This window comes from Aptenodytes patagonicus, chromosome 3 (assembly GCF_965638725.1).
Source record: "Aptenodytes patagonicus chromosome 3, bAptPat1.pri.cur, whole genome shotgun sequence".
Classification (NCBI taxonomy): Eukaryota; Metazoa; Chordata; class Aves; order Sphenisciformes; family Spheniscidae; genus Aptenodytes; species Aptenodytes patagonicus.
The window spans coordinates 63,918,713-63,939,196 of NC_134951.1; the positions used below are offsets into that span (position 1 = coordinate 63,918,713).

Consider the following 20,484-nt stretch of genomic DNA (forward strand, 5'->3'; position numbering starts at 1 on the left):
AAGCAAAAAATGTAACGCTACTGAAAAACCGAGTGAGAGGGGGAAAGAAATTTCCTCTTCGCAGCTGAAATCTCAGTGCCTGATGAGTCACTCATGACATTTTCAACATGTTTCACAGAAAGAGCTCTTTGTCAGCAAAGCACCGCACCTTGTGCTTTGCAGGTCCCTGCTGAGTCAGGGCTCAAATAAGAGACTGTCGCCAATCCAAAATTATATCAGCCACAGTGCTTAAAAACAGAGCTCACAGCTATCAAAGTTTGTTTTTTTCCCAGCGGTATTGTCCTGATACTGTGTTGTGTTAGATCCTTTGAGTAGTTTCTTCACAATACTCTCGGTGGGAGGCAAAAGCTAGACATGAGTAGGAGCTGGTAATTACCACGGTCTCGCATTGCCCCAGGCACCCCTATAAAAGAGCTTTAGGGCCAGAGATTAAAAGACCTGGTGAAATTAAAAAGAGGAAATTATACTGGGCAGAAGATATTTTACCTTCCATTGTTGCACCACTTTAAGATTAATAGAAGTGGAACAGACAGGGAGAGGTTTCTTTCTTTACCCCCTGGGTAATGTGTCTACTCGGGGGGTTTAACAGTTGTTACTTCTATCCATCAGTTATTCGGCTTCCCTTATTGTTTGGGGGGGCCTTTCAACAGCACCAGCGGAAACAACAGCACATTAAACAAAGAATACAATTGTAAAATAATATAAAGAAGTAAAATGGGAGGACCTGTTGACAGGTGCAGGATCCGAAACTGCTTTTAACTCATTATTTTCAAGGTGACTAGATTTCAAGTCGACAGCAAAGCATCCCTTTAAAACTCAAGTCTTGCTTCATTTCTGCAAGAGGGCATCCTACTGTGTAAAACTCAGTTATGTGAGCTAAGAGTACACTGAGCTGCCTGGAAATCACTTAAGACTTGTAAATGTCTACTGGTGGCATGAAAGCAGCAATGTTCATATATTACTTTTATTTGCTTTTACAGCCAACTTAATGAGCTCTGCTTGTACACCAAGTTCCTGTCATACTGGTTTATAACTCTAACTGGTGTGATGAGACATCAACACACTGGAAAATTGCAGGGCCGGTGCCTAGACTAGGTGGAATATTCTCAGTCCTGAGCAGTTGGAAGACTTCCAGCATGTGCACAGCTAAGATAGATACAAAATACGAAGTTTGTATGGTCGCTGTGTATTTTGCAGGATTCCTGTGCTGCTGACACAGAACCAGCCATTTTGGAAGGTGGCAAGCAATTTGGTCTTTCAAGGAACAGCCACATTGCAGTGGCATTTGATGACACCAAAGTGAAAAACAGGTATGTTGTTTATTTCAGCAATGAGTTTTGATGGAATAATGTCAAAATAAAATGTCCCTCCTAATATTCTTAAAAGCATCTCCCAAAATTATGGGCGTAATCTGAGAAAGATCACATCCCATGGCTAATTCATTTTATTAAGCAAACATAAAAAGCATTAAAGTATGAAATCTAGGCAATGAAGTGCCCACCTAAGTAGCTCTTACAAAAACAGTTTACCTCTTTGTAAAGGTTTGGGCACACACAGATCCTAGACTGATTTGCAGCAAAACAAACTGAAGAATGGAACTAGGTCGTGCAACTGAGTTCATAGGTTGCTTTTTCGGAAGAAAGTTTCTTGGTTCAGTAACTTGATAATTTCTTCTAATAAGCAAACCCTTTTTCCCCTTTTCTCCGACAGTTAAGATAAAGCTTGCACGGTAAACAGGCAAAATGACATTGCCCTCCAAAAGTATAACAATATATACATATACATGTAACAATATATACATACACATGTTGATATGCAAAGGAATTCCAAGAGCTGCTTATAAAAATACAGCTGTTTTCAATGGATTTGTGAAGCTATAACTTGTTAATTGTTCACTTTTGCTGTGATGGCACATGATCATTAACAAATGTGCCATGTCACACCACTAAGCATTTTTGCTGCCTTGTAGTTTACAAGTCCATCAGCCTCATGCTTATTTTTACCTATAAAGATGCTGTACTGCACACTCTCACGTATGATAATTTTAGAAAACTAGGAAAATAATTAAAAGAAATATGTAAGCCTTGCCTGTCTTCTTTTCAAATAAAAATCCTGGCCTGATCATTTTCATGCAATGATTTTTCACATTTATATTATCAACTACTTTCAGGTACCGACTTTGCAGCTCAGCTTGGGCTAGGTTAGTGATCTGCTGCCAGTACAACCTTAGCATCTAGATAATCTAAATCATTTCTTCCCAGGTTCTTTGCTGTAGGGGAGGTTTTCAGCATTACCGTTCTGTCCAAGGGGTCAGCAGACCTCCTCAGACACACCCCCATTTTCTGTTGGGAGAAATCAGAATAAGTGTTTTATATCCTGATTGTAAACTCTTCTCTCTGCATCGTTAAAAGTTTTGCAATCTGTCTTCAGGCAATACAACTCATTAGAAACTCAACATCTGCCAGCTGTCACTACAGCTCGCTCCTCTTTGTGAGCATTATGTGTGTGGATGACGGATAACACCGCTGGAATTTTACAAGCGCTGAGATTTTCTAGCAACTACAGCTGCAGCTGAGAATTTTATCTTGAAATTCTATGCCAAGGTTGCACTTTTGTATTTCCACAGTAAAGGGACTAACAAACACTCACATGTCAGGGATCAGATACGTGTGAAATGCAATTCACCTATAACCAAATTACTTTTTCTTAAACCCTGACGGACAAGTAAAATTGGTCACTAACTGTAAAGTTTTGTTAGAGGAACACAAAAAGGTAAAGCAGATAAATTTGTCTACTGTCTGACTCCAAATATCTTTTCCTTTGTTTCTGTTTTCCTTTCTGTTTGATTTTCAGACTTTCAATTGAATTTGAAGTCCGAACAACAGCTGATTCTGGCCTGTTGTTTTATATGGCCCGCATCAACCATGCTGATTTTGCTACAGTTCAGATAAAGAATGGACTGCCTTACTTCAGCTATGATCTGGGGAGTGGAGACACCAACACAATGATTTCCAACAAAATAAATGATGGCCAGTGGCACAAGGTATAATAGTCTCTAATGCTAAATTATGCTTTGTAATGCTGAGAGCTTTGTTTTGCCTTAAGATATTTGCAAAATGTAGTCTATACAAGCTAAACTTTACAACTCGGATTTTCTGTAGTCTGCAAAATTTGTGCTTTCAGATTCACTGTTAAGTACACGGTACACATTCCAATAACAAAAAAGTTACTGCTGATCTTTGAAATTTCTCCTTCAGAAAACACATATTTCTGTACATATTTAGAATATGTCCCATGTATGGTAAGGAACTGCAGAAAATGTTCCTTCCTGCCTAATAGGGCTCAGGTGAGTGTCAGTTCATGTTGATGGAATACATCATTAAAACCATTAATAATGTCATTGTTCAGCCATAATGCTAAGAACAAAGAAAAAAAAAAGCAACATTTAAGTAAATCTTCCCTGCATTATTAATTCAGTTTATTAGGGAATAAATATGATACTCATGGATGTATTTGGCAGTCCCTTCTGTGACTATGAGAGGAAGCATTTATCATAGAATCATAGAATCATAGAATAGTTTGGATTGGAAGGGACCTCTAAAGGTCATCTAGTCCAACCCCCCTGCCGTGGGCAGGGGCATCTTCAACTAGATCAGGTTGCTCAGAGCCCCGTCCAGCCTGACCCTGAATGTTTCCAGGGATGGGGCATCCACCACCGCTCTGGGCAACCTGTGCCAGTGTCTCACCACCCTCAGCATAAAAAATTTCTTCTTTATATCTAGTCTCAATCTACCCCCCTTTAGCTTAAAGCCATTCCCCCTTGTCCTGTCGCAACAGGCCCTGCTCAAAAGTTTGCCGCCATCTTTTTTATAAGCCCCCTTTAAGTCCTGATAGGCTACAAAAAGGTCTCCCCGAAGCCTTCTCTTCTCTAGGCTGAACAACCCCAACTCTCTCAGCCTTTCCTCATAGGAGAGGTGTTCCATCCCCCTGATCATTTTCGTGGCCCTCCTCTGGACCCGCTCCAACAGGTCCGTGTCTTTCTTATGCTGAGGGCTCCACAGCTGGACGCAGTACTCCAGGTGGGGTCTCACCAGCGCAGAGTAGAGGGGCAGAATCACCTCCCTCGACCTGCTGGCCACGCTTCTTTTGATGCAGCCCAGGATACGCTTGGCCTTCTGGGCTGCGAGCGCACATTGCTGGCTCATGGCCAGCTTTTCATCCACCAGTACCCCCAAGTCCTTCTCGGCAGGGCTGCTCTCAATCCCTTCATCCCCCAGCCTGTCTTGATACTGGGGGTTGCCCCGACCCAGGTGCAGGACCTTGCCCTTGGCCTTGTTAAACCTCATGAGGTTCACACGGGCCCACTTCTCCAGCTTGTCCAGGTGCCTCTGGATGGCATCCCGTCCCTCTGGCATGTCAACTGCACCACTCAGCTTGGTGTCATCTGCAAACTTGCTGAGGGTGCGCTCGATCCCACTGTCTATGTCATTGATGAAGATATTAAACAGTACCGGTCCCAAAATGAACCCCTGTGGGATGCCACTCGTCACCAATCTCCATCTGGACATTGAGCCGTTGACCACTACCCTCTGGATGCGACCATCTAACCAATTCCTCACCCACCGGACAGTCCACCCATCAAATCCATACCTCTCCAGTTTAGAGAGAAGGGTGTTGTGGGGGACCGTGTCAAAGGCCTTACAGAGGTCCAGATAGACGACATCCATAGCCCTTCCCGTGTCCACTGATGTAGTCACTCCATCATAGAAGGCCACTAGGTTAGTCAGGCAGGACTTGCCCTTGGTGAAGCCATGCTGGCTGTCTCGAATCACCTCCTTGTCCTCCATGTGCCTTAGCAGAGCTTCCAGGAGGATCTGTTCCATGATCTTCCCAGGCACAGAGGTGAGACTGACTGGCCTGTAGTTCCCTGGGTCTTCCTATTTTCCCTTTTTAAAAATGGGGGTTATGTTTCCCCATTTCCAGTCAGTGGGAACTTCACCGGACTGCCACAACTTCTCAAATACGATGGATAGTGGCTTAGCAACTTCATCCACCAGTTCCTTCAGGACCCGCAGATGGATCTCATCGGGTCCCACAGACTTGTGCACCTTCAGGTGCCTTAGATGGTCTCGAACCTGATGCTCTCCCACAGTGGGCAGCTCTTCATTCTCCCAGTCCCCGCCTTTGCCTTCTGTGGCTTGGGCGGTGAGGCTCGAGCACTTGCCGGTGAAGACCGAGGCAAAAAAGTCATTGAGTACCTCCGCCTTCTCCATGTCCTGGGTAACCAGGTCTCCCATTTCGTTCCAGAGAGGGCACACATTTTCCCTCGTCTTCCTTTTATCCCTGACGTACCTATAGAATCTTTTCTTGTTGCCCTTGATGTCCCTGGCCAGATTTAATTCTATCAGGGCTTTCACCTTCCTAACCTGATCCCTGGCTGCTTGGGCAATTTCTCTGTATTCCTCCCAGGCTACCTGTCCTTGCTTCCACCCTCTGAACGCTTCCTTTTTGTGTTTGAGTTTGTCCAGGAGCTCCTTGTTCATCCATGCAGGCCTCCTGATGTTTTTGCCTGACTTCCTCTTTGTTGGGACGCATCGCTCCTGAGCTTGAAGGAGGTGATCCTTGAATATTATGCAGCTTTCTTGGGCCCCTCTTCCCTCCAGGGCTTTGTCCCATGGCACTCTACCAAGCAGATCCCTGAAGAGGCCAAAGTCTGCTCTCCTGAAGTCCAGGGTAGTGAGCTTGCTGTGCGTCCTCCTCGGTGCCCCAAGGATCTTGAATTCCACCATTTCGTGGTCACTGCAGCCCAGGCTGCCCTTGAGCTTCACATTCCCCACCAGCCCCTCCTTGTTGGTGAGAACAAGGTCCAGCATAGCACCGCTCCTCGTTGGCTCCTCTACCACTTGGAGAAGGAAGTTATCATCAAATAATATTTATATATAATTTATATACAATGCCTGTGGCTTTCGGATGGTAAGGGAAGGAATAATATCACAACCATAAAGTTTAGTATTTACTGGGCCAAGGACAACAGACACGTAGTATATTCATTAGGTAACATGCTTGAAGGCACCAATAAAGACAGAGAAGAAAAGAATACATGTAACTATGTATTCAAGTTATATACACTATAAGAGACATTAAATTTCAGACAGATATTTGGAAAGTCACCATCCACATCTCTATCACCAAATGAGAAAAAATCTAATTGCATTTTCTGTTACCCTTGAATTGCTCTTACAGAACCGTTTTTGCAGTCATCCTTAGTTCCCCTCTGCTTCATTCCCACCCTGTTCTGCAGGAATTTTATTTTCACTGGATTTTTATTCATGAACTTTTTGATTACAGCAAATGCTCTAAAACAAGGTATTTCATGAGGGGAAAAAATGAAGTTGTAGTCATTATTTATCTGTTTTACATAATGCCTAGGAGCACTGGCAGTAGACCAGGGCCCCTTTCTGCTAGACCCTCTACAGATACAGAACAGATGTGTTTTGCTCTTTTAGCTGTTTTCTCTATATTCTAAGAAAACTAACTGGAGCATGTATTTCTTAATGGAAGACTGTGCTCTTTGGGCATGCAGCTTGGCACTCTGCAAGACAGGGACCCTTGTTGTAGATCCCATTTTTGTAGGAGAGAATGGAGACAAAAATCCAAAGTCATAGTTCCCAAAAAGCACAAGAAAGTCCATTTTGGGAGGGGGAAAAAGGCAACCTCTTTAAGAAAAGACCACAGTCTTTGTTTTTTAAGAAAGCAGGATCTTCTCCTTATAATAACCCTTTTAGTGAGAACCTTTTCTCCATTTGAAATGGTTTAAGTTGAAACGTTTCCATCAGGCCTGCAGAAACTAGGGCACCAATCAAACTTTCCTGCCAGGCCTCGTTATAGTGCCACATCGTGCTGCTGCTCTCTCTTTAGGTCCTCTGTAAGAGTGTCTATTCCCAGTTCCCGTCTCACTCACCAAATCCTCCTTCTGCCCAAGGTGTAATTGTCCATCTCAAATTTCTAGTTGTTTATAAACACCAAGCTCAGTCCCTCACCTTCAGGCCACCCCTTGTGGCCTGTGTTCAGTCATTGCCACTGCATGACAGATGTGCTGCCACACTGAAACAGAAGCAGCCATGTTAAAGAAAAGCCAAAGAAAAATGCTGTTTCTCTCTCTTTGCTACTCTGGTGAGCTAACTACTGTGCTGTTTAGATATCTGCTAATATGCATGTTGCATTTCACATTTTATCCCTTTTGATACAGAACGATTATTATACTGATTTGTAAAGATTTCAGTATAAACCCTTGGAAAGAAATTGGCCTATGGTGGTTGGGGTAGAATTTCCTCAACTCTTCAGCAATTGCACTTCCTCCATGGGATTCACAGCCCATTTGTCTGAACAGAAGCCATAATACCAACAGAACATAGTTGGTATTATATTTACTCTAGCATGAACTATGATCCGAGGCACGTCCACACTAGTGGAATCATAAACTCAGTATTGTCTGCAAACATGTGCTGTAATAAAAATTTGCAACCGGTGCCATTAACATTCAGCATTTATTATTCCCAGTACTTAAAATTTCTATGTGATTCCAGGAAAAACAATATTGTGGCATGCCTAAGTTAGTAACAATGAAGCTTTTTAAAGGAACCCCAAGTCCTCTCAGTAATTCTGATAAATAATAGTCATGATGCCTCCTGACCCAGAACTAATTAAAAGGCAGTCATATGTTTGCACAAAACCTTGCGCAGGAGCTCAGTTCCATGAACATTATCCATAGTGCTGCCATGGCACTTCGACTAACCACTCCTACTACTTTCTCCCGTATTGTTATATGTTTCGGACTGTAAGGCTAGTTACAATCTGGAAACGCTTTGTTGTCAGAAAACTATCTGTAATTGTATTGCATTTGTGTGTCTTTTTAGATAAAAGTCACTCGAACCAAGCAAGAAGGAACCCTTATAGTAGATGATGTTTCAAACAGGACTGTTAGCCCCAAGAAGGCCGATATATTGGATGTTGTAGGAATGCTGTATGTTGGAGGATTGCCCATTAACTACACAACTAGAAGAATTGGTCCGGTAAGCAAGTTTGTTTAAGTTATCTTACACTCCTTAAGTATGTCTTGATTGGTACCAATGTCTTCCCAGTTTTGTTTTGTTTTGCTTTTCCCTCAGACTGCTCAAGAATATGGATAAAATGGACCTTACTGGAGGTACACTACTTTCTTTCAGTGGAAAGATCTGACTCAAAATCCAGTTAATGCAAAGAGCTAGAAATAGCAGAGTTAGTTACTGTTATGAAAAGTAGAAAGGGCCATACACTTGTATCCACTTGGATCCCTGCACAGCTAGAGTATAAGGTCCTGAATACTACTTGCCCTTTCTCTTGGCTGTAATTCATCTAGCAATAAGTGCTGATAAACAGTGAAAGCATCTCCTAAGAGAAGCAGTAGAAGCCAAAATTACCCTGGACAAAGTACTGCTGCTTACTGTAGTAATTGGGTTTGTGTTGCTATTACTAAACTAGGAGAGAATGTATTTTTAAGTAAGGCCATGAAAACTCTGTTTTCCTCTTTCTGTTTCCAAATCAAATGTGCACATTTCAATTTATCACATTTTCAGTCTAAATGCCCAGCTTCCATGCTGACACAGAAGATATCTTGGCAAACAGAGAGCCCACAGAGGTGAATGTTGTTTTGGCCTAAACCTTGTAGGATTAACTAGGAACACTGTATTCCTTCACCCAGGCCATTTACTGCATCTAACCACACAACTCCACGTCAGTCATCTCACTTTCCTGCTGCCCTCCCAGCCCCCAAGATATGCCAGTATCAGAATCAGAGAAAACCTCTTCCCTGCATTATTTTTTCTCCGCGCAGAGGGGTCTTTCAAAGCAGAAGCCAGAACTTGAGTGAACTTAATTATCGCAAACAACAAATTAGGCATATAGTACAGCACAATGTGTACAAAAAACTGGAATGTCAGTGGCAGCTACGTCTAGGCTCATTCTGGGTGGTTATACAGAATGGTAAAGAGGAGGCAAAAGCACAGATCCTGGCAAGGAAACAAACCAAACTCTCAAAGAAACTGCACATGAATAAATACCATTCTAGTAAGATGATTATGGAATGGCGAATACTAGTATTTAGACAGGCAAGAGTCCACCAGTTTGCGTGGACAAAATGCAGAAAAGGAATTCCTAGATCCTGCTTAAACAAGTCACTATAATAACTCATGGATTGGGAATAAAGGAGAAGAGTAACCACTCTAAATCTGAGAGTCATGTTCCGTAAAGAAAACTGACCTGTAAAATCGTATTTCTTAACAAATTTTGGATTGTGCAGAAAGACCAAATTGTGCAGAAAGACCAAACTGAGGCAAATCTACTGATCATTTGGTTTTACCAAACCAGATCTGAGGCACTGAAAAACAAAAGCAATACTTAACTACCCACAAAATATAATTCCTAATATTTTCAAATTATGCTCTTTGAAATACATCTGCAATTTACAAATACTAATCTAAGGAGAAAGGTAACACTAAATCCTTAACTATTGCTCCTTGTCAGAAGTAATGGAGGGAACCCATGCAGATAAATGGCTCAGTCTGGCAATAATAGTCATGTCAGATCCTGACAGTCTTATGTGCTTTGGGATTTAAATGAAGCTGTGACTTCAAATGTCATTCACAGAAGGTAAAAACCAGTGCTTGCTTTTCAATCATTCTCAGCAATATACACCGCATGATGTATTAATAGAGTGTTGTGTTGTAGTCTTCATGTAAAGGCTCTGAAGCAAAGTAAGTTGAAAGCAGGTATTATCTTAGTCAGGGCTTTCTGCTAAACACACATCAACCTTTTTAGACACTAATCTAATACCTAACTGTAGGTGGGCTGGCTTCCTATTCAGTGCAGAAGACTGATACCTACTTATTTGGCTTCAGCAGATGTCACATTTTAAGCACTCAAAACTCTGCTTTCAGCAAAAGATGTTATATTGCCTGTTACCATGCTAAAGTATAACCAGATTTGCTTTTCCATAGGAAAAGTGAAATTTTAAAGTTAGAGAATGTTGTCAAGTTGCCTACAAATCTTGCATTTCTATGATTTATTCTCACAGTGAAGATGGCAAGATTTGTTTTCTTTTGTGGCGCTTTTCTTTTTTGGTAACAAAACTTGTTTATCTGGAGGTGACTTTCACTTAGAAATTAGAAAAAGGTCTATTTATGAAGAAGCTGACAGAAAGCATTGCTCAGCTCAGAACTGAATTTATTCAACTGATATTGCTCAAGTTCTCATGAAAACTTTGTACAGGTGTATTTAGCAGTAATAAGCTATATAATTCCACGGTACATCCAGCTTTGATTTACAAGGAAAGAAATCCTTTGGAAATTCTTTCAAGTTACTAGTCAGGATATTGTTAGAGGAGGTGGTATGCAGAGTCAAGACTTCCCTCTGTAGGTGTGCCTTTCTCCTTTCAGTATTTATACATATTTCTACACTGTATTTTATATGCCGATTTTTATTTTCCTCCTTCCTACTACATTGCTTATGAATGTCTTCCTTTTCTTCCTAAAGTACATGTTTATCATTTTTCTCTCTCCCAGTGATATCAGGGATAAATTTTCCTAACTCTAAGTCAAAGATCAAAGCCTTTGCCTAAAGCTGAGAACCAAAATGCAGCTGCTGCACAACTCCAGAGAAAAGGGAGGGAGAGCTCTGGGGGTAGTTCACGGGGCGGGGGGAGATGCCAATGGCTCTCAGAGGTCCCACTGGGATGCACTGATCACACAGCTGAGCCCCGGGGCAATGTGGGGTGTAGCCTGGGCAGCCCCTCACTCCTGCCCCAGGCAGGATCTCACTTACACCGCCAGCTTAAGTGTGCACGGACCACCCGCTCGGAGTTGCAGTAATGTGCTCCCAGCACAGAAGCCAAACTGGAGTTGCAGTTTGCTACCGTGCACGGGAACCTCCATACACCCACGCACATTCCCCATCTCCATCTGCCTCTCTGGTCAATAGAGTGGCCCTTGTCACTGTGGTCACCAGCCCTATATACAGTTATTATACGAAGAACTATGTACAGTCAACAGCCTTTACGTAGGGGCGTTGTTCATTTTAGTAGCTGTGTACCTGCATTAGCTCTGTCTTACCACGCAACATTAGGCCCATAGTAAAGTGATTAAAGGGGAAAGGAAAAAAAAAAAAAGCCCTAGTAAAATTACCAGCAGCCCAGAGAACTATATCCAGTATCTTCATCTACTCGCAAACCTCATAACCTAGTCAATTAAAAAGGTAAAGTATAGGCCATTAAATTCCTGCATTGCTGATGTAATTTGCTATGTTTCATTATGCAGTGTATTATTTTATGTCCCCTCCATTAAGCCAAATAGATGTGACTCAGATCACATCCCTGAAAAGTAATGTAATTCATCCTCAGTGTGACTGAGATTAGATTCTAATTACAATCAGATATTAAAGATTAGCCATGTAAAATTCAAGTTTTATTTGGCTCCATAAATCCAGCAGAAAAGCAGAGAAAAGGTACTTTTTGATGACATACTTTAGGCCTTTATTCTGAGCATTTCAGCTTGCTTTGCACAGTTACACATTTTGTTTGAACTATTGACTGCAGGTCACCTATAGCATCGATGGCTGCATCAGAAGTTTTAAAATGACAGAATCACCTGTTGACCTGGATAATCCAACTTCCAGCTTCAATATTGGAAAATGCTTTGTCACTGCACAGAAAGGAACATACTTCGATGGAACAGGCTTTGCCAAAACCGGTAATGAACAGCAGTTCTCCTGATAGGCAAAGAACAGAGAAAGAGGAGATGCTGCTTTCAAAAACTTCCAGTGCTCCCTAACTCCTGTTGACTAGAGGCAAAGTGAGACCAATACTCGAAACTCTCGCTGATCATTTTTAGTTACCTTGCCTAAGGATAGATTATATGACTTTCTAGCAAGGTCTCACACTAAGCACAGCCACCATAACAGTTACTTACATGATTTCACATGAAATGGAGTGCATTAATAATGCCGAGTTAGTTACCTTGCATTACTGGCAACACACTTTGTGTGATTATTAGGAATAATGTATTAAATGCTTTTCTTCATTTTATTACGCTTCCCCTTTTCTCTCCAAGTTGGTGCATACAAAGTGGGAACAGACCTGCTCGTGGAATTCGAATTCCGTACAACACGAATGAACGGTGTTCTCCTAGGAGTCAGCAGCCAGAAAATGGATGGGCTTGGCATCGAATTAGTAGACGGAAAAGTGAGTAGCAAAGCATTTTTGGCTCTTTATAGGCACTGGTTTTAAAAAGCACAGGTAGTTTAAATGCAAGCTTACTACACCAATCTCAAGGCATCTCAGTCAATATCAGGGCTCTCCTTTATGCAGCACTTGCCACTTCCCATACATCAAGAGCCTCTTACACATTTACAAAGATACGTTAAAAGATTCTCTAACACTTGAGTTTCCTAAAACTGCAACATCAGGACTTAAATTAGTGAGAATATGAAAAGTTTTGAGGAAAGGCTTTGTCATTAATAATGCTAGTTTCTTGTGTATATCTTTTATTTCACAGTCTGGAAAACCAGTCAGTAATCTATCACTATAAAGACGTGTGTGTGTGTGCGCGCGCGCGTGTGTGTGCGTGCGTGCGTGTGAGAAATACCCCAAAACTAAGACAAAAAAATTGAAAAATGACAACCTATACAACAATCTTGCATATGTCCAGTAGTGTTTATCTCAGTGACATAACCCAGATCCCGGAGGGACAGCAATCCCCATAGAGTCTGGTATTAAATTAAAGCTTTAGTGTGTGCAGTCAGATCACGTTGACTTTAAATAAACAGAACAAACAAAGAAACAAACAAAAAAGAACTGTAGAACTGTTTTGAGAACTAGCTGACTTCCATGTCACGCTTTTCAGGTGATGTTTCACGTTGACAATGGTGCAGGCCGATTCTCTGCTATCTATGAGCCCGATGCACCAGGCAGCTTGTGTGATGGACAGTGGCACAAGGTTCTTGCAAACAAGATCAAACACCGTTTAGAGCTGACTGTGGATGACAGACAGGTGGATGGTAACAGCCCAAACAGGGCCTCAACCTCAGCAGACACTAACGACCCTGTCTTTGTCGGAGGATATCCTGGTGAGCATTTAACACACAAATGATGCTTTACTTGTGCTCTAGCAACACTGCCTTGGTAATATCTTAAATGCAATTAGGACTAGTATGCTAAAGATGATGGATAAGACTGTCCAAGTTTGTACCAGTTGGCATGGATGCTCATTTCTGCATCCAGCTGCATTTCAGAACAAGAAGTTCTGCAGCACCCAGGGACTCTCACAGATCCCCCTGCCTGGTCTCAAAGGTAGGCACCGTCACAGAGGAGCAGGCAGACTTTCTGCCTTCTGCTGCCCACACACACAGCCTCCCTCTTAAAACTTTCTGTTTACTAACAGCATAACAGTTATGTTTCAATAGTAACAGTATTTGGCAAATTTAAATTTAACAAAAGAATGGCAAATTTAACTAAAGAATGTATATATGCTCTTGGGGGGCCAGGGCACTGTGTGTGTAAATCAGCCTGTAAAACCCAAGGACCTGAGGAATGTGGGCAACAGCTTGCACAGAGAGGTGAGAGGACACCGTCTCTTTCTGATGAATGTCTTTGCTCGTGGTCTGGTGGTGTTTAAAGGAAAAAAAAAAAAACCAAACAAATTTGCTATTCAGTATTCTGGAAGTCCTCAAGAGAACTTGCTTCTTGCAGAAGTAACTGAACAGGATCCAGAACTGGGCTGAGCTCTGCAGCTAGCTTTATCTTCCACTAAGCTGATAATGAATGCTAGTATTCATCTGTTCATAGACAATCAACAAGTTTATCTAACAGCAGTTTACTTTCTGAAAACACAGTTAAGATGTTTGCGAAGCACCGATTTTCTTGCATTTATAATAAAGTATCCCTCTAGTTTGCAAACAAAAGAGCTAAGTATGTTTGCAGTATATGTCTGCTCTAGTGCATACTGAGGTCAATGGCAAGACACCTCTTGAGTTAATTCCTAAATGATTTTCTGGAAGTTGTTTTCCCCCCCTCTGTCTAATGTGTGATGCAGTGCATCCAAAAAGCCTTCTCTCCCAAGCTTCGGGACATTTTCAAAAATGTTCTTGATACTGAGATATGAGAGTTGTACTTCAGTCACAGTGAATAATTACTATTAATAAGGACCAACAACTTTGTGCCAGAAGGAAAATAGCTTTGTGGCAGCCTTTTTATAATAAAACAGGATTCTAGCACAGAGGCTAGTACTAAAGAAACACTGCAGATGGAGTTACCATCTCATTCTGGACTGTACATCAAGAGGAACATAGCAAGAGAAACAAATGGAAGTAACGCTGCAATCCGTACAAAACAAGCCTACACTTACATCACATTGAAGGGATATTCCTGAGTTCAGCCACATGGCAAGTTATGAAATGATTTAATAAACCTACATGCACATTTAAACACCTCACACTTCTCCTGCTGTCTAGTCTAGCTCATCCAAGATTTGTTTTAACATTCCCAATACCTAGAGAGCCTCATCACAAATTTAAAACACAGTATCATGGGATTTTGTAAAATTAGTAAGCATTTGTATTTTCCAGTCCTCTGGAGGCTTCTCCTGGCTGCATAAACAGTGCAAAACAGTTGTAAACCAGCTAGAATTAGCTGGTGGAGAATTTCCTATGCAGAGAAACTTTTCACCAGCAGAGCGTGAGCAAGGATATAAGTTCCTGGCTACTCATCTCCTACTACCACTCTTCCCTGTGCAAGGAGGGACAGATGGATTCAACCATCTCATCCTCTGTGAAACAGCATAATGCTATGGCCAGTCAGTCCTCTACAGGTGTAAAGTTATTTCTGCAACCCTTACTTTATCAGTCACATAGATTTGTATCGGAGTGCATCCCTGTAGCCACTTTTTCACTTGGAAGAACACTGAGAAACAAGTTGGGCCATAAATTTCAAGCAGTTGAGAGAAATATTTCCAGCTTCCCAGTCAAACCAACCCTCACTTCTATCATCTGATCACACTAGAATAGTTCCCTCCTTCTTTAGCGGAAGAGATGTACTCAAATCCCTGGCTTCACTATCAGCAAGAAAAAAAAAATCGGAATGCTTGAAAACTCTCAAAACCATTCCTTAAATGACACCTGAAGTCCATACTGAGGAACTGGCTTTCTCATGATGTTAGGGCTAAGAACTGCATCCATTTTGGTCTTTTTTTTTTTCTCTGTGGATAAGTAGCTTGAGAAGCTGGAGATCTGCAGGATGAGCACGTATGCATCATACACCATTTGTAGGCAGCAAGCTGCCATTTAGCCATTTTCCTTAATTTCCTCTATGTCACATAACTGAGTTATATGGTTTACAGTGGTAGTCTAAATGTGTTCAGATTCTGCCACTGTCACGCCAGGACAGAAAAAGGAAAGAAGACTGGATTGTTACCACTAACATAAGCGTTTATCACATTCACTCATTTTGTTTATCATTTTTTAAATAAAGAAGATAAGATATACAGCAAATAAAACATTCATATATTGCTGGGGACACCTATTCTCCTGCAGGACTCTCAAAGAACAAACTTAAGTATCAACTCAGACTTACGTAATTCCTTTTGCCTTTTTTTTCCCTCCTTCAGATGGTGTGACCCAGTTTGGGCTGACCACTAATATCCGTTTTAAAGGATGTATTCGATTTCTGAAGCTCACCAAAGGTACTGCTAAACCTCAAGAGATTAACTTCAGCAAAGCTTTGGAGCTGAAGGGTGTTCAACCGCTGTCATGCCCTGCAAACTAACTGTCATTCAACTGATATGGGTCTGTTTATATAAGCACCTCAGATTAAAAAAGAAAAAAAAAATCTATATACACATTGCATTCATAATAAAATGTCTTTATGCAAGTATTTGAGTAGTGTTTGTGGTATATTCAAATGGCTATTTCAAGGTACCTCCCAAGAATGCAAGAACTAATCCTTTCCCCCCACCCCCTTCATTAAGGGAGTAGAACAATAATTTTTATCTCTCTCTTTCCTTATAGCTTGAAATGGAAATGTTTCATCATTCTTCTGATGGGTGAGACCACATATTATGCAGGGTGTTCCTTTACTACGGAACTCAGAATCATAGAATCATAGAATATCTCAAGGTGGCAGGGACCCATAAGGATCATCAAGTCCAACTCCCTGAAATGCCTTCCCTAAATACTTCTGGTGAGGTAGATCTGTAAACTTGCATTCCTTTACCATTCTAAATACAGTGCACTCGTGTGCGTGCACACCTCTGTCTTTCATTAGGAACGGGCATATTACCTTGCTTAAATCAATCCCAAGAGCTTTTAGAAAATTTTTCTGACCATAGTAATTCCCATGAAAATTTCACTGAGAAAGTAAAAATTTTATGTAGTCTACATGGCTGCTGTCATGCTATAGCCATGGAACCAAGTGCAGGAAAGGAAAATGTTACTGCTTGCTTGATTTATTTGGGATTTTTGAGGAAAATAAGTTGCGCCTAAAATCCCTGCTATATCATTTGAACAGCACTGGATTTTCACAGAGGTTATGTTGTTTGATGTTGGGAGATGTAGTCTGTAATGGAAGGAGTAGAACCAGCTTCTATCACTTACCTGGAAACATGGTTTTAAATGATCCTTAATAAATAAAGTTTGATACTGCCCCTCTCTCCAACTACACATGATATTGAAGTTACACATAGCAAAATTCACAAGCCAAGTTCCTTAAGGAAGATGAAATCTGACACTACTGCATTGGGGCAGAACGGAGGTGAAGCAGGAGAATGCCAGAGATTATTAGCACAGCACATGTCGCTAATCTCTACTGTCATCTATTTAATTAAATCCTTAAGGTAAAAGCAGCTTCCAAAGTTTGACTCTACTGCTTCTGCTTGATGTCAGTTTGTGAGGAATTTCTGAATGCAGAAGCCACTCCAGATCTTCCTTAAATAAAATTTAGAGTGCTCTGTGGATAGCAGTTTAAACATAGATGGGGAGAGGAAAGTTGCTTCCTAGATTCTCACTAAAAATGCCAAATCCTGGTGATTTTCCTCAGTGCTTTGTATGTTTCAGAGGACTATGAAATCATCACCGAAGTGTGGATTATCTTTTCTATGGGTTGTTTCAAATTGTTAAACTCTACTTTTGCAAAGGTTGTGCTTGGACATGCAGAATATCTACTGTACAAATGTAAAAACAACGGAAAAAAACTAGCAGTAAGGTAGCACAACCATGCAATTAAAAGAAAAGGGTTTTTTAAATTTTTTTTTTTTCTGCCCACAGTAAGCCTTGAATACACTTTTTCAGAATTTCTGACATGACGAAAAAAAAGGCTAGCTGCAAAATTTGTGCTGCCAGAGAGCCCTCCTGCAGGAGTGCTTTGTATTTTACAAAAGGCCTCTTTGGCATACAATGTTTCTCTAAACTGCATGCAAAAAAACACCTTTACACTGGGAAACTTCATTAAAGAGATGGTAATAAATATGTATATTGCCGCTCTAACGATTTGGGGAGTCTAACATTCATCAAATACACCTGAAGAAAAAGATCTTGCTGCAGTGAAGCCCTGAAGTAATTGACTTCAGCAAATATGCTGGTTTTCACTTGCAACTGGCCCTTTAGTGTTAGCAGTTAATGGCTGTGCAATATTACGCACATTCAAAGTGCTAAGAATTAGTAAAGCATGCATTTGTCTCTGAAAAAGCCTAATTATGGGACATGTACTGTCTTACTATAAATTCCACATTCTAGTGCTACTAACAAAGACGCTGTAAAATATTCATGTGTTTCTATTTTATTCTTTTTATGTCCTTTGCATTTACCTACTCTCATCCCTGTAATATTTCAGGATAGTTTGAGCAACTCAAAAAAAATAGGCCGTAACACTTCAAATACAGTTGAGTATTTCCAAAATTCTTGAAAAATATGAACAAATGAAGCCCCAAGACTTTTCTGCAGAGGGACGTATGTTATTGTCATGAATTTCTCACAACACACCGAACAGCCAAGCCACTCGGCCCATTACACCCACAGGCATTACCTAGTTTAGAGATGCGTTTCCGAGCCTCTAGGTTCTATTCAGCGTGTTGGTTTCTTTTTTAACCCAACTTGCTTGCAAAGTTGTTTGGGTGGTTTTTTTGGACTTGAAGACATAAGGGAAATTCAAACAACGGAGCCTAGAACGCCATGAGTTAATACCGCGCCCTGCCTCGGAGGCAGGAAATTGCCACTGCTCTGCTCAGCGCTGCATCAGCAACGGTCTTTCACATAAAGATGTCTTTGCCTTAGAAACAAATACTGGAGTTTCTGCATAAAAGAAATTGAAAGGGAAAAAAAAAAAAAAGAGAGGCCTTTATGTTCTTTGCTCTGTTGAATTATTCCTCCCTTGCATGGCCTTCCAGGAATGTGTGGGACAGAGCAAAGACAATAAAACAATGCACATTATTACATTTCTTGAACTTTCGGGTGGAAAGAATCAACCAGCTGCTGTCCTCTGCTAAAAGAAATAAATTCACTAGGCTGAAACAACAGCTACTTCAGCAAATAGCCAAGCTAAAAGGAAACAGAAAAACCTGCCTAATTTGTTTTCATAGATCACTGAGTGGATGCACCACGTACAGTTAGCAAAGCTTTCTGCCTTTGAAGGTTCAGCAGAGTATCTGGGAATGATCCCAGCTCCTTCTTATTACCCTTTGCCATACAGCACATTCATAGATAAAATTTCCTGAAAATAGCAGGTTGTGAGCCTCAGAGCCATATGCAAACTGCTAGAGATTACGTCACTGCTGACTGTGCCAGAAGCGATGTAATTTCCCCAATTCAGGACTGCAAACTAATACATGTCTACAGAACACAACACAAGTATTTAAACCCTTATTTTAGTGGATTTTTTGCTTACAGAAGTTTTTACTGCCCTTTTTTTTGCACACACATTAAATACTCTTTGCTGCTAAACTTCAAAACTAAAAAATTCACATTCACATGTTTTTAAAATTGTGTTTAAGATTGACCCTGTTGACTGAGGTCACTTTTAGGCATTTATGATGAACATTCACTCTGAATGGGACAAAATCCTCTTCATCTCTAGCTTTAGGCAAACTGCCACGTAAGAAAAAGTTACGTTTTTTATTTTGAATACAAAGTTTTCAACTTAGACTCTTTGTAAAGAGTAATTTACTTGTTCTTTCTATAAAATCATTCTTTCAGCTCTTTATAGAAGCTTATAAAGGGAAAAACATTTTGCTGGCTTAGTATTTTTCTTTAGAATGCACAAGAAAAATTTAAAATGCTTAAAAATCCAAACCATTTTTCCTGTCTCTCTTTTAACATAGAAACCACCGGGAATGCCAATTCCAGCTTTCCCTTCTTCAGCTATGGGGCTTCTGGGAGATCTCAGATGTCTGCTGAGGGGTTTCTCAGTACGTGCAAGTAAAATTTTTCACTGACCTGTTTCTGACCAACAAGAAAAGCATATGCCATACCTTTCATGAGAACGCATCTACCGAAGGACCCACAAAAGATCCCTACCCCCACATACTCACCAGTTTTTAAATCTTTAAAGAAGACCTTGCACTTTTCAGCTGTCTAAGATTTTCTGAAAGCCTATAAAATTCTTCTGAAAATATTCTATGCAATGAAAAATTTTTTTTTTCAGAGCAATTTAATGAGATACCATAGCTAGACCACTGGATTCTTAACCGAAGATTTTTTTTTTCTTTATATCATCTGCATTTCCTAAGGACAAAAACCTTACCAGTTCTTCAGTCATCCATCAAGTTTTACAGCGTACGTATAAGCTGAACTTCTGGTGTAAATATGTAGGAAGAAACATCACTTCCACTGTTTCATGCTTCATAAATAGACACAAAACCATCCAGACTCTTCTTCAGAGTAAGTCCTTAAATATACTGCTGATGTGTCATGCAATGGAACTGAAACAAAACCCCACATTATTCAGTCTATATATTTGTATGCTGTTATTCTTCATACTCGAGAGTACAAATAATTTCTTCAGGTACCTGAAGTCCCAGATAATTCCCAATATGATGCATCCATTTCAACTCCAAAAAACAAACCTTTACATTTGAAGTTTAGTGGACAACATAGCATAAAATGACAGCACTTCAGAAACTAAAATATCTAGTTTAAGCAAAGAAAGAAAATCCTAGGGAAAAATCTCCAACAGTCAGTGCTCTCGTACACTTTTCATGCCTCCCGCTGGGACCAACATCAGCACCTTTAGCCCAGATCTAACAGTCTCACAATTTTCACTTGGCTACGGAGTTACTTGTTTTGAAGAGAAATGCACAAAACTTTCTTAATGCTAGAGTCGCCTCCTTTTTCCCTTCTTTTTCAAAAGGATGTTTGAGTACAAAATTAAACTGATGCTTTCTGCTTGCCTCATTTTTATCTAACACTCTGTAA

The 20,484-nt window shown here is 40.7% G+C and overlaps 1 protein-coding gene across 3 annotated transcripts in view; it reads left to right on the forward strand.

Annotated features, from left to right (window-relative positions):
• LAMA2 (laminin subunit alpha 2) overlaps positions 1-15,953 on the forward strand; it is a 389,998-nt gene extending 374,045 nt beyond the window's left edge. For all 3 annotated transcript variants that reach the window (XM_076333575.1, XM_076333576.1, XM_076333577.1), the window contains 7 exons: positions 1,198-1,310; positions 2,854-3,043; positions 7,917-8,072; positions 11,627-11,780; positions 12,141-12,271; positions 12,933-13,155; positions 15,690-15,953. In XM_076333575.1, the coding sequence (XP_076189690.1) occupies positions 1,198-1,310; positions 2,854-3,043; positions 7,917-8,072; positions 11,627-11,780; positions 12,141-12,271; positions 12,933-13,155; positions 15,690-15,847 (1,125 nt within the window). In that variant the 3' untranslated portion in view covers positions 15,848-15,953. The remainder of the gene's footprint in view (positions 1-1,197; positions 1,311-2,853; positions 3,044-7,916; positions 8,073-11,626; positions 11,781-12,140; positions 12,272-12,932; positions 13,156-15,689) is intronic.
• The last annotated feature ends 4,531 nt before the right edge of the window (positions 15,954-20,484 follow it).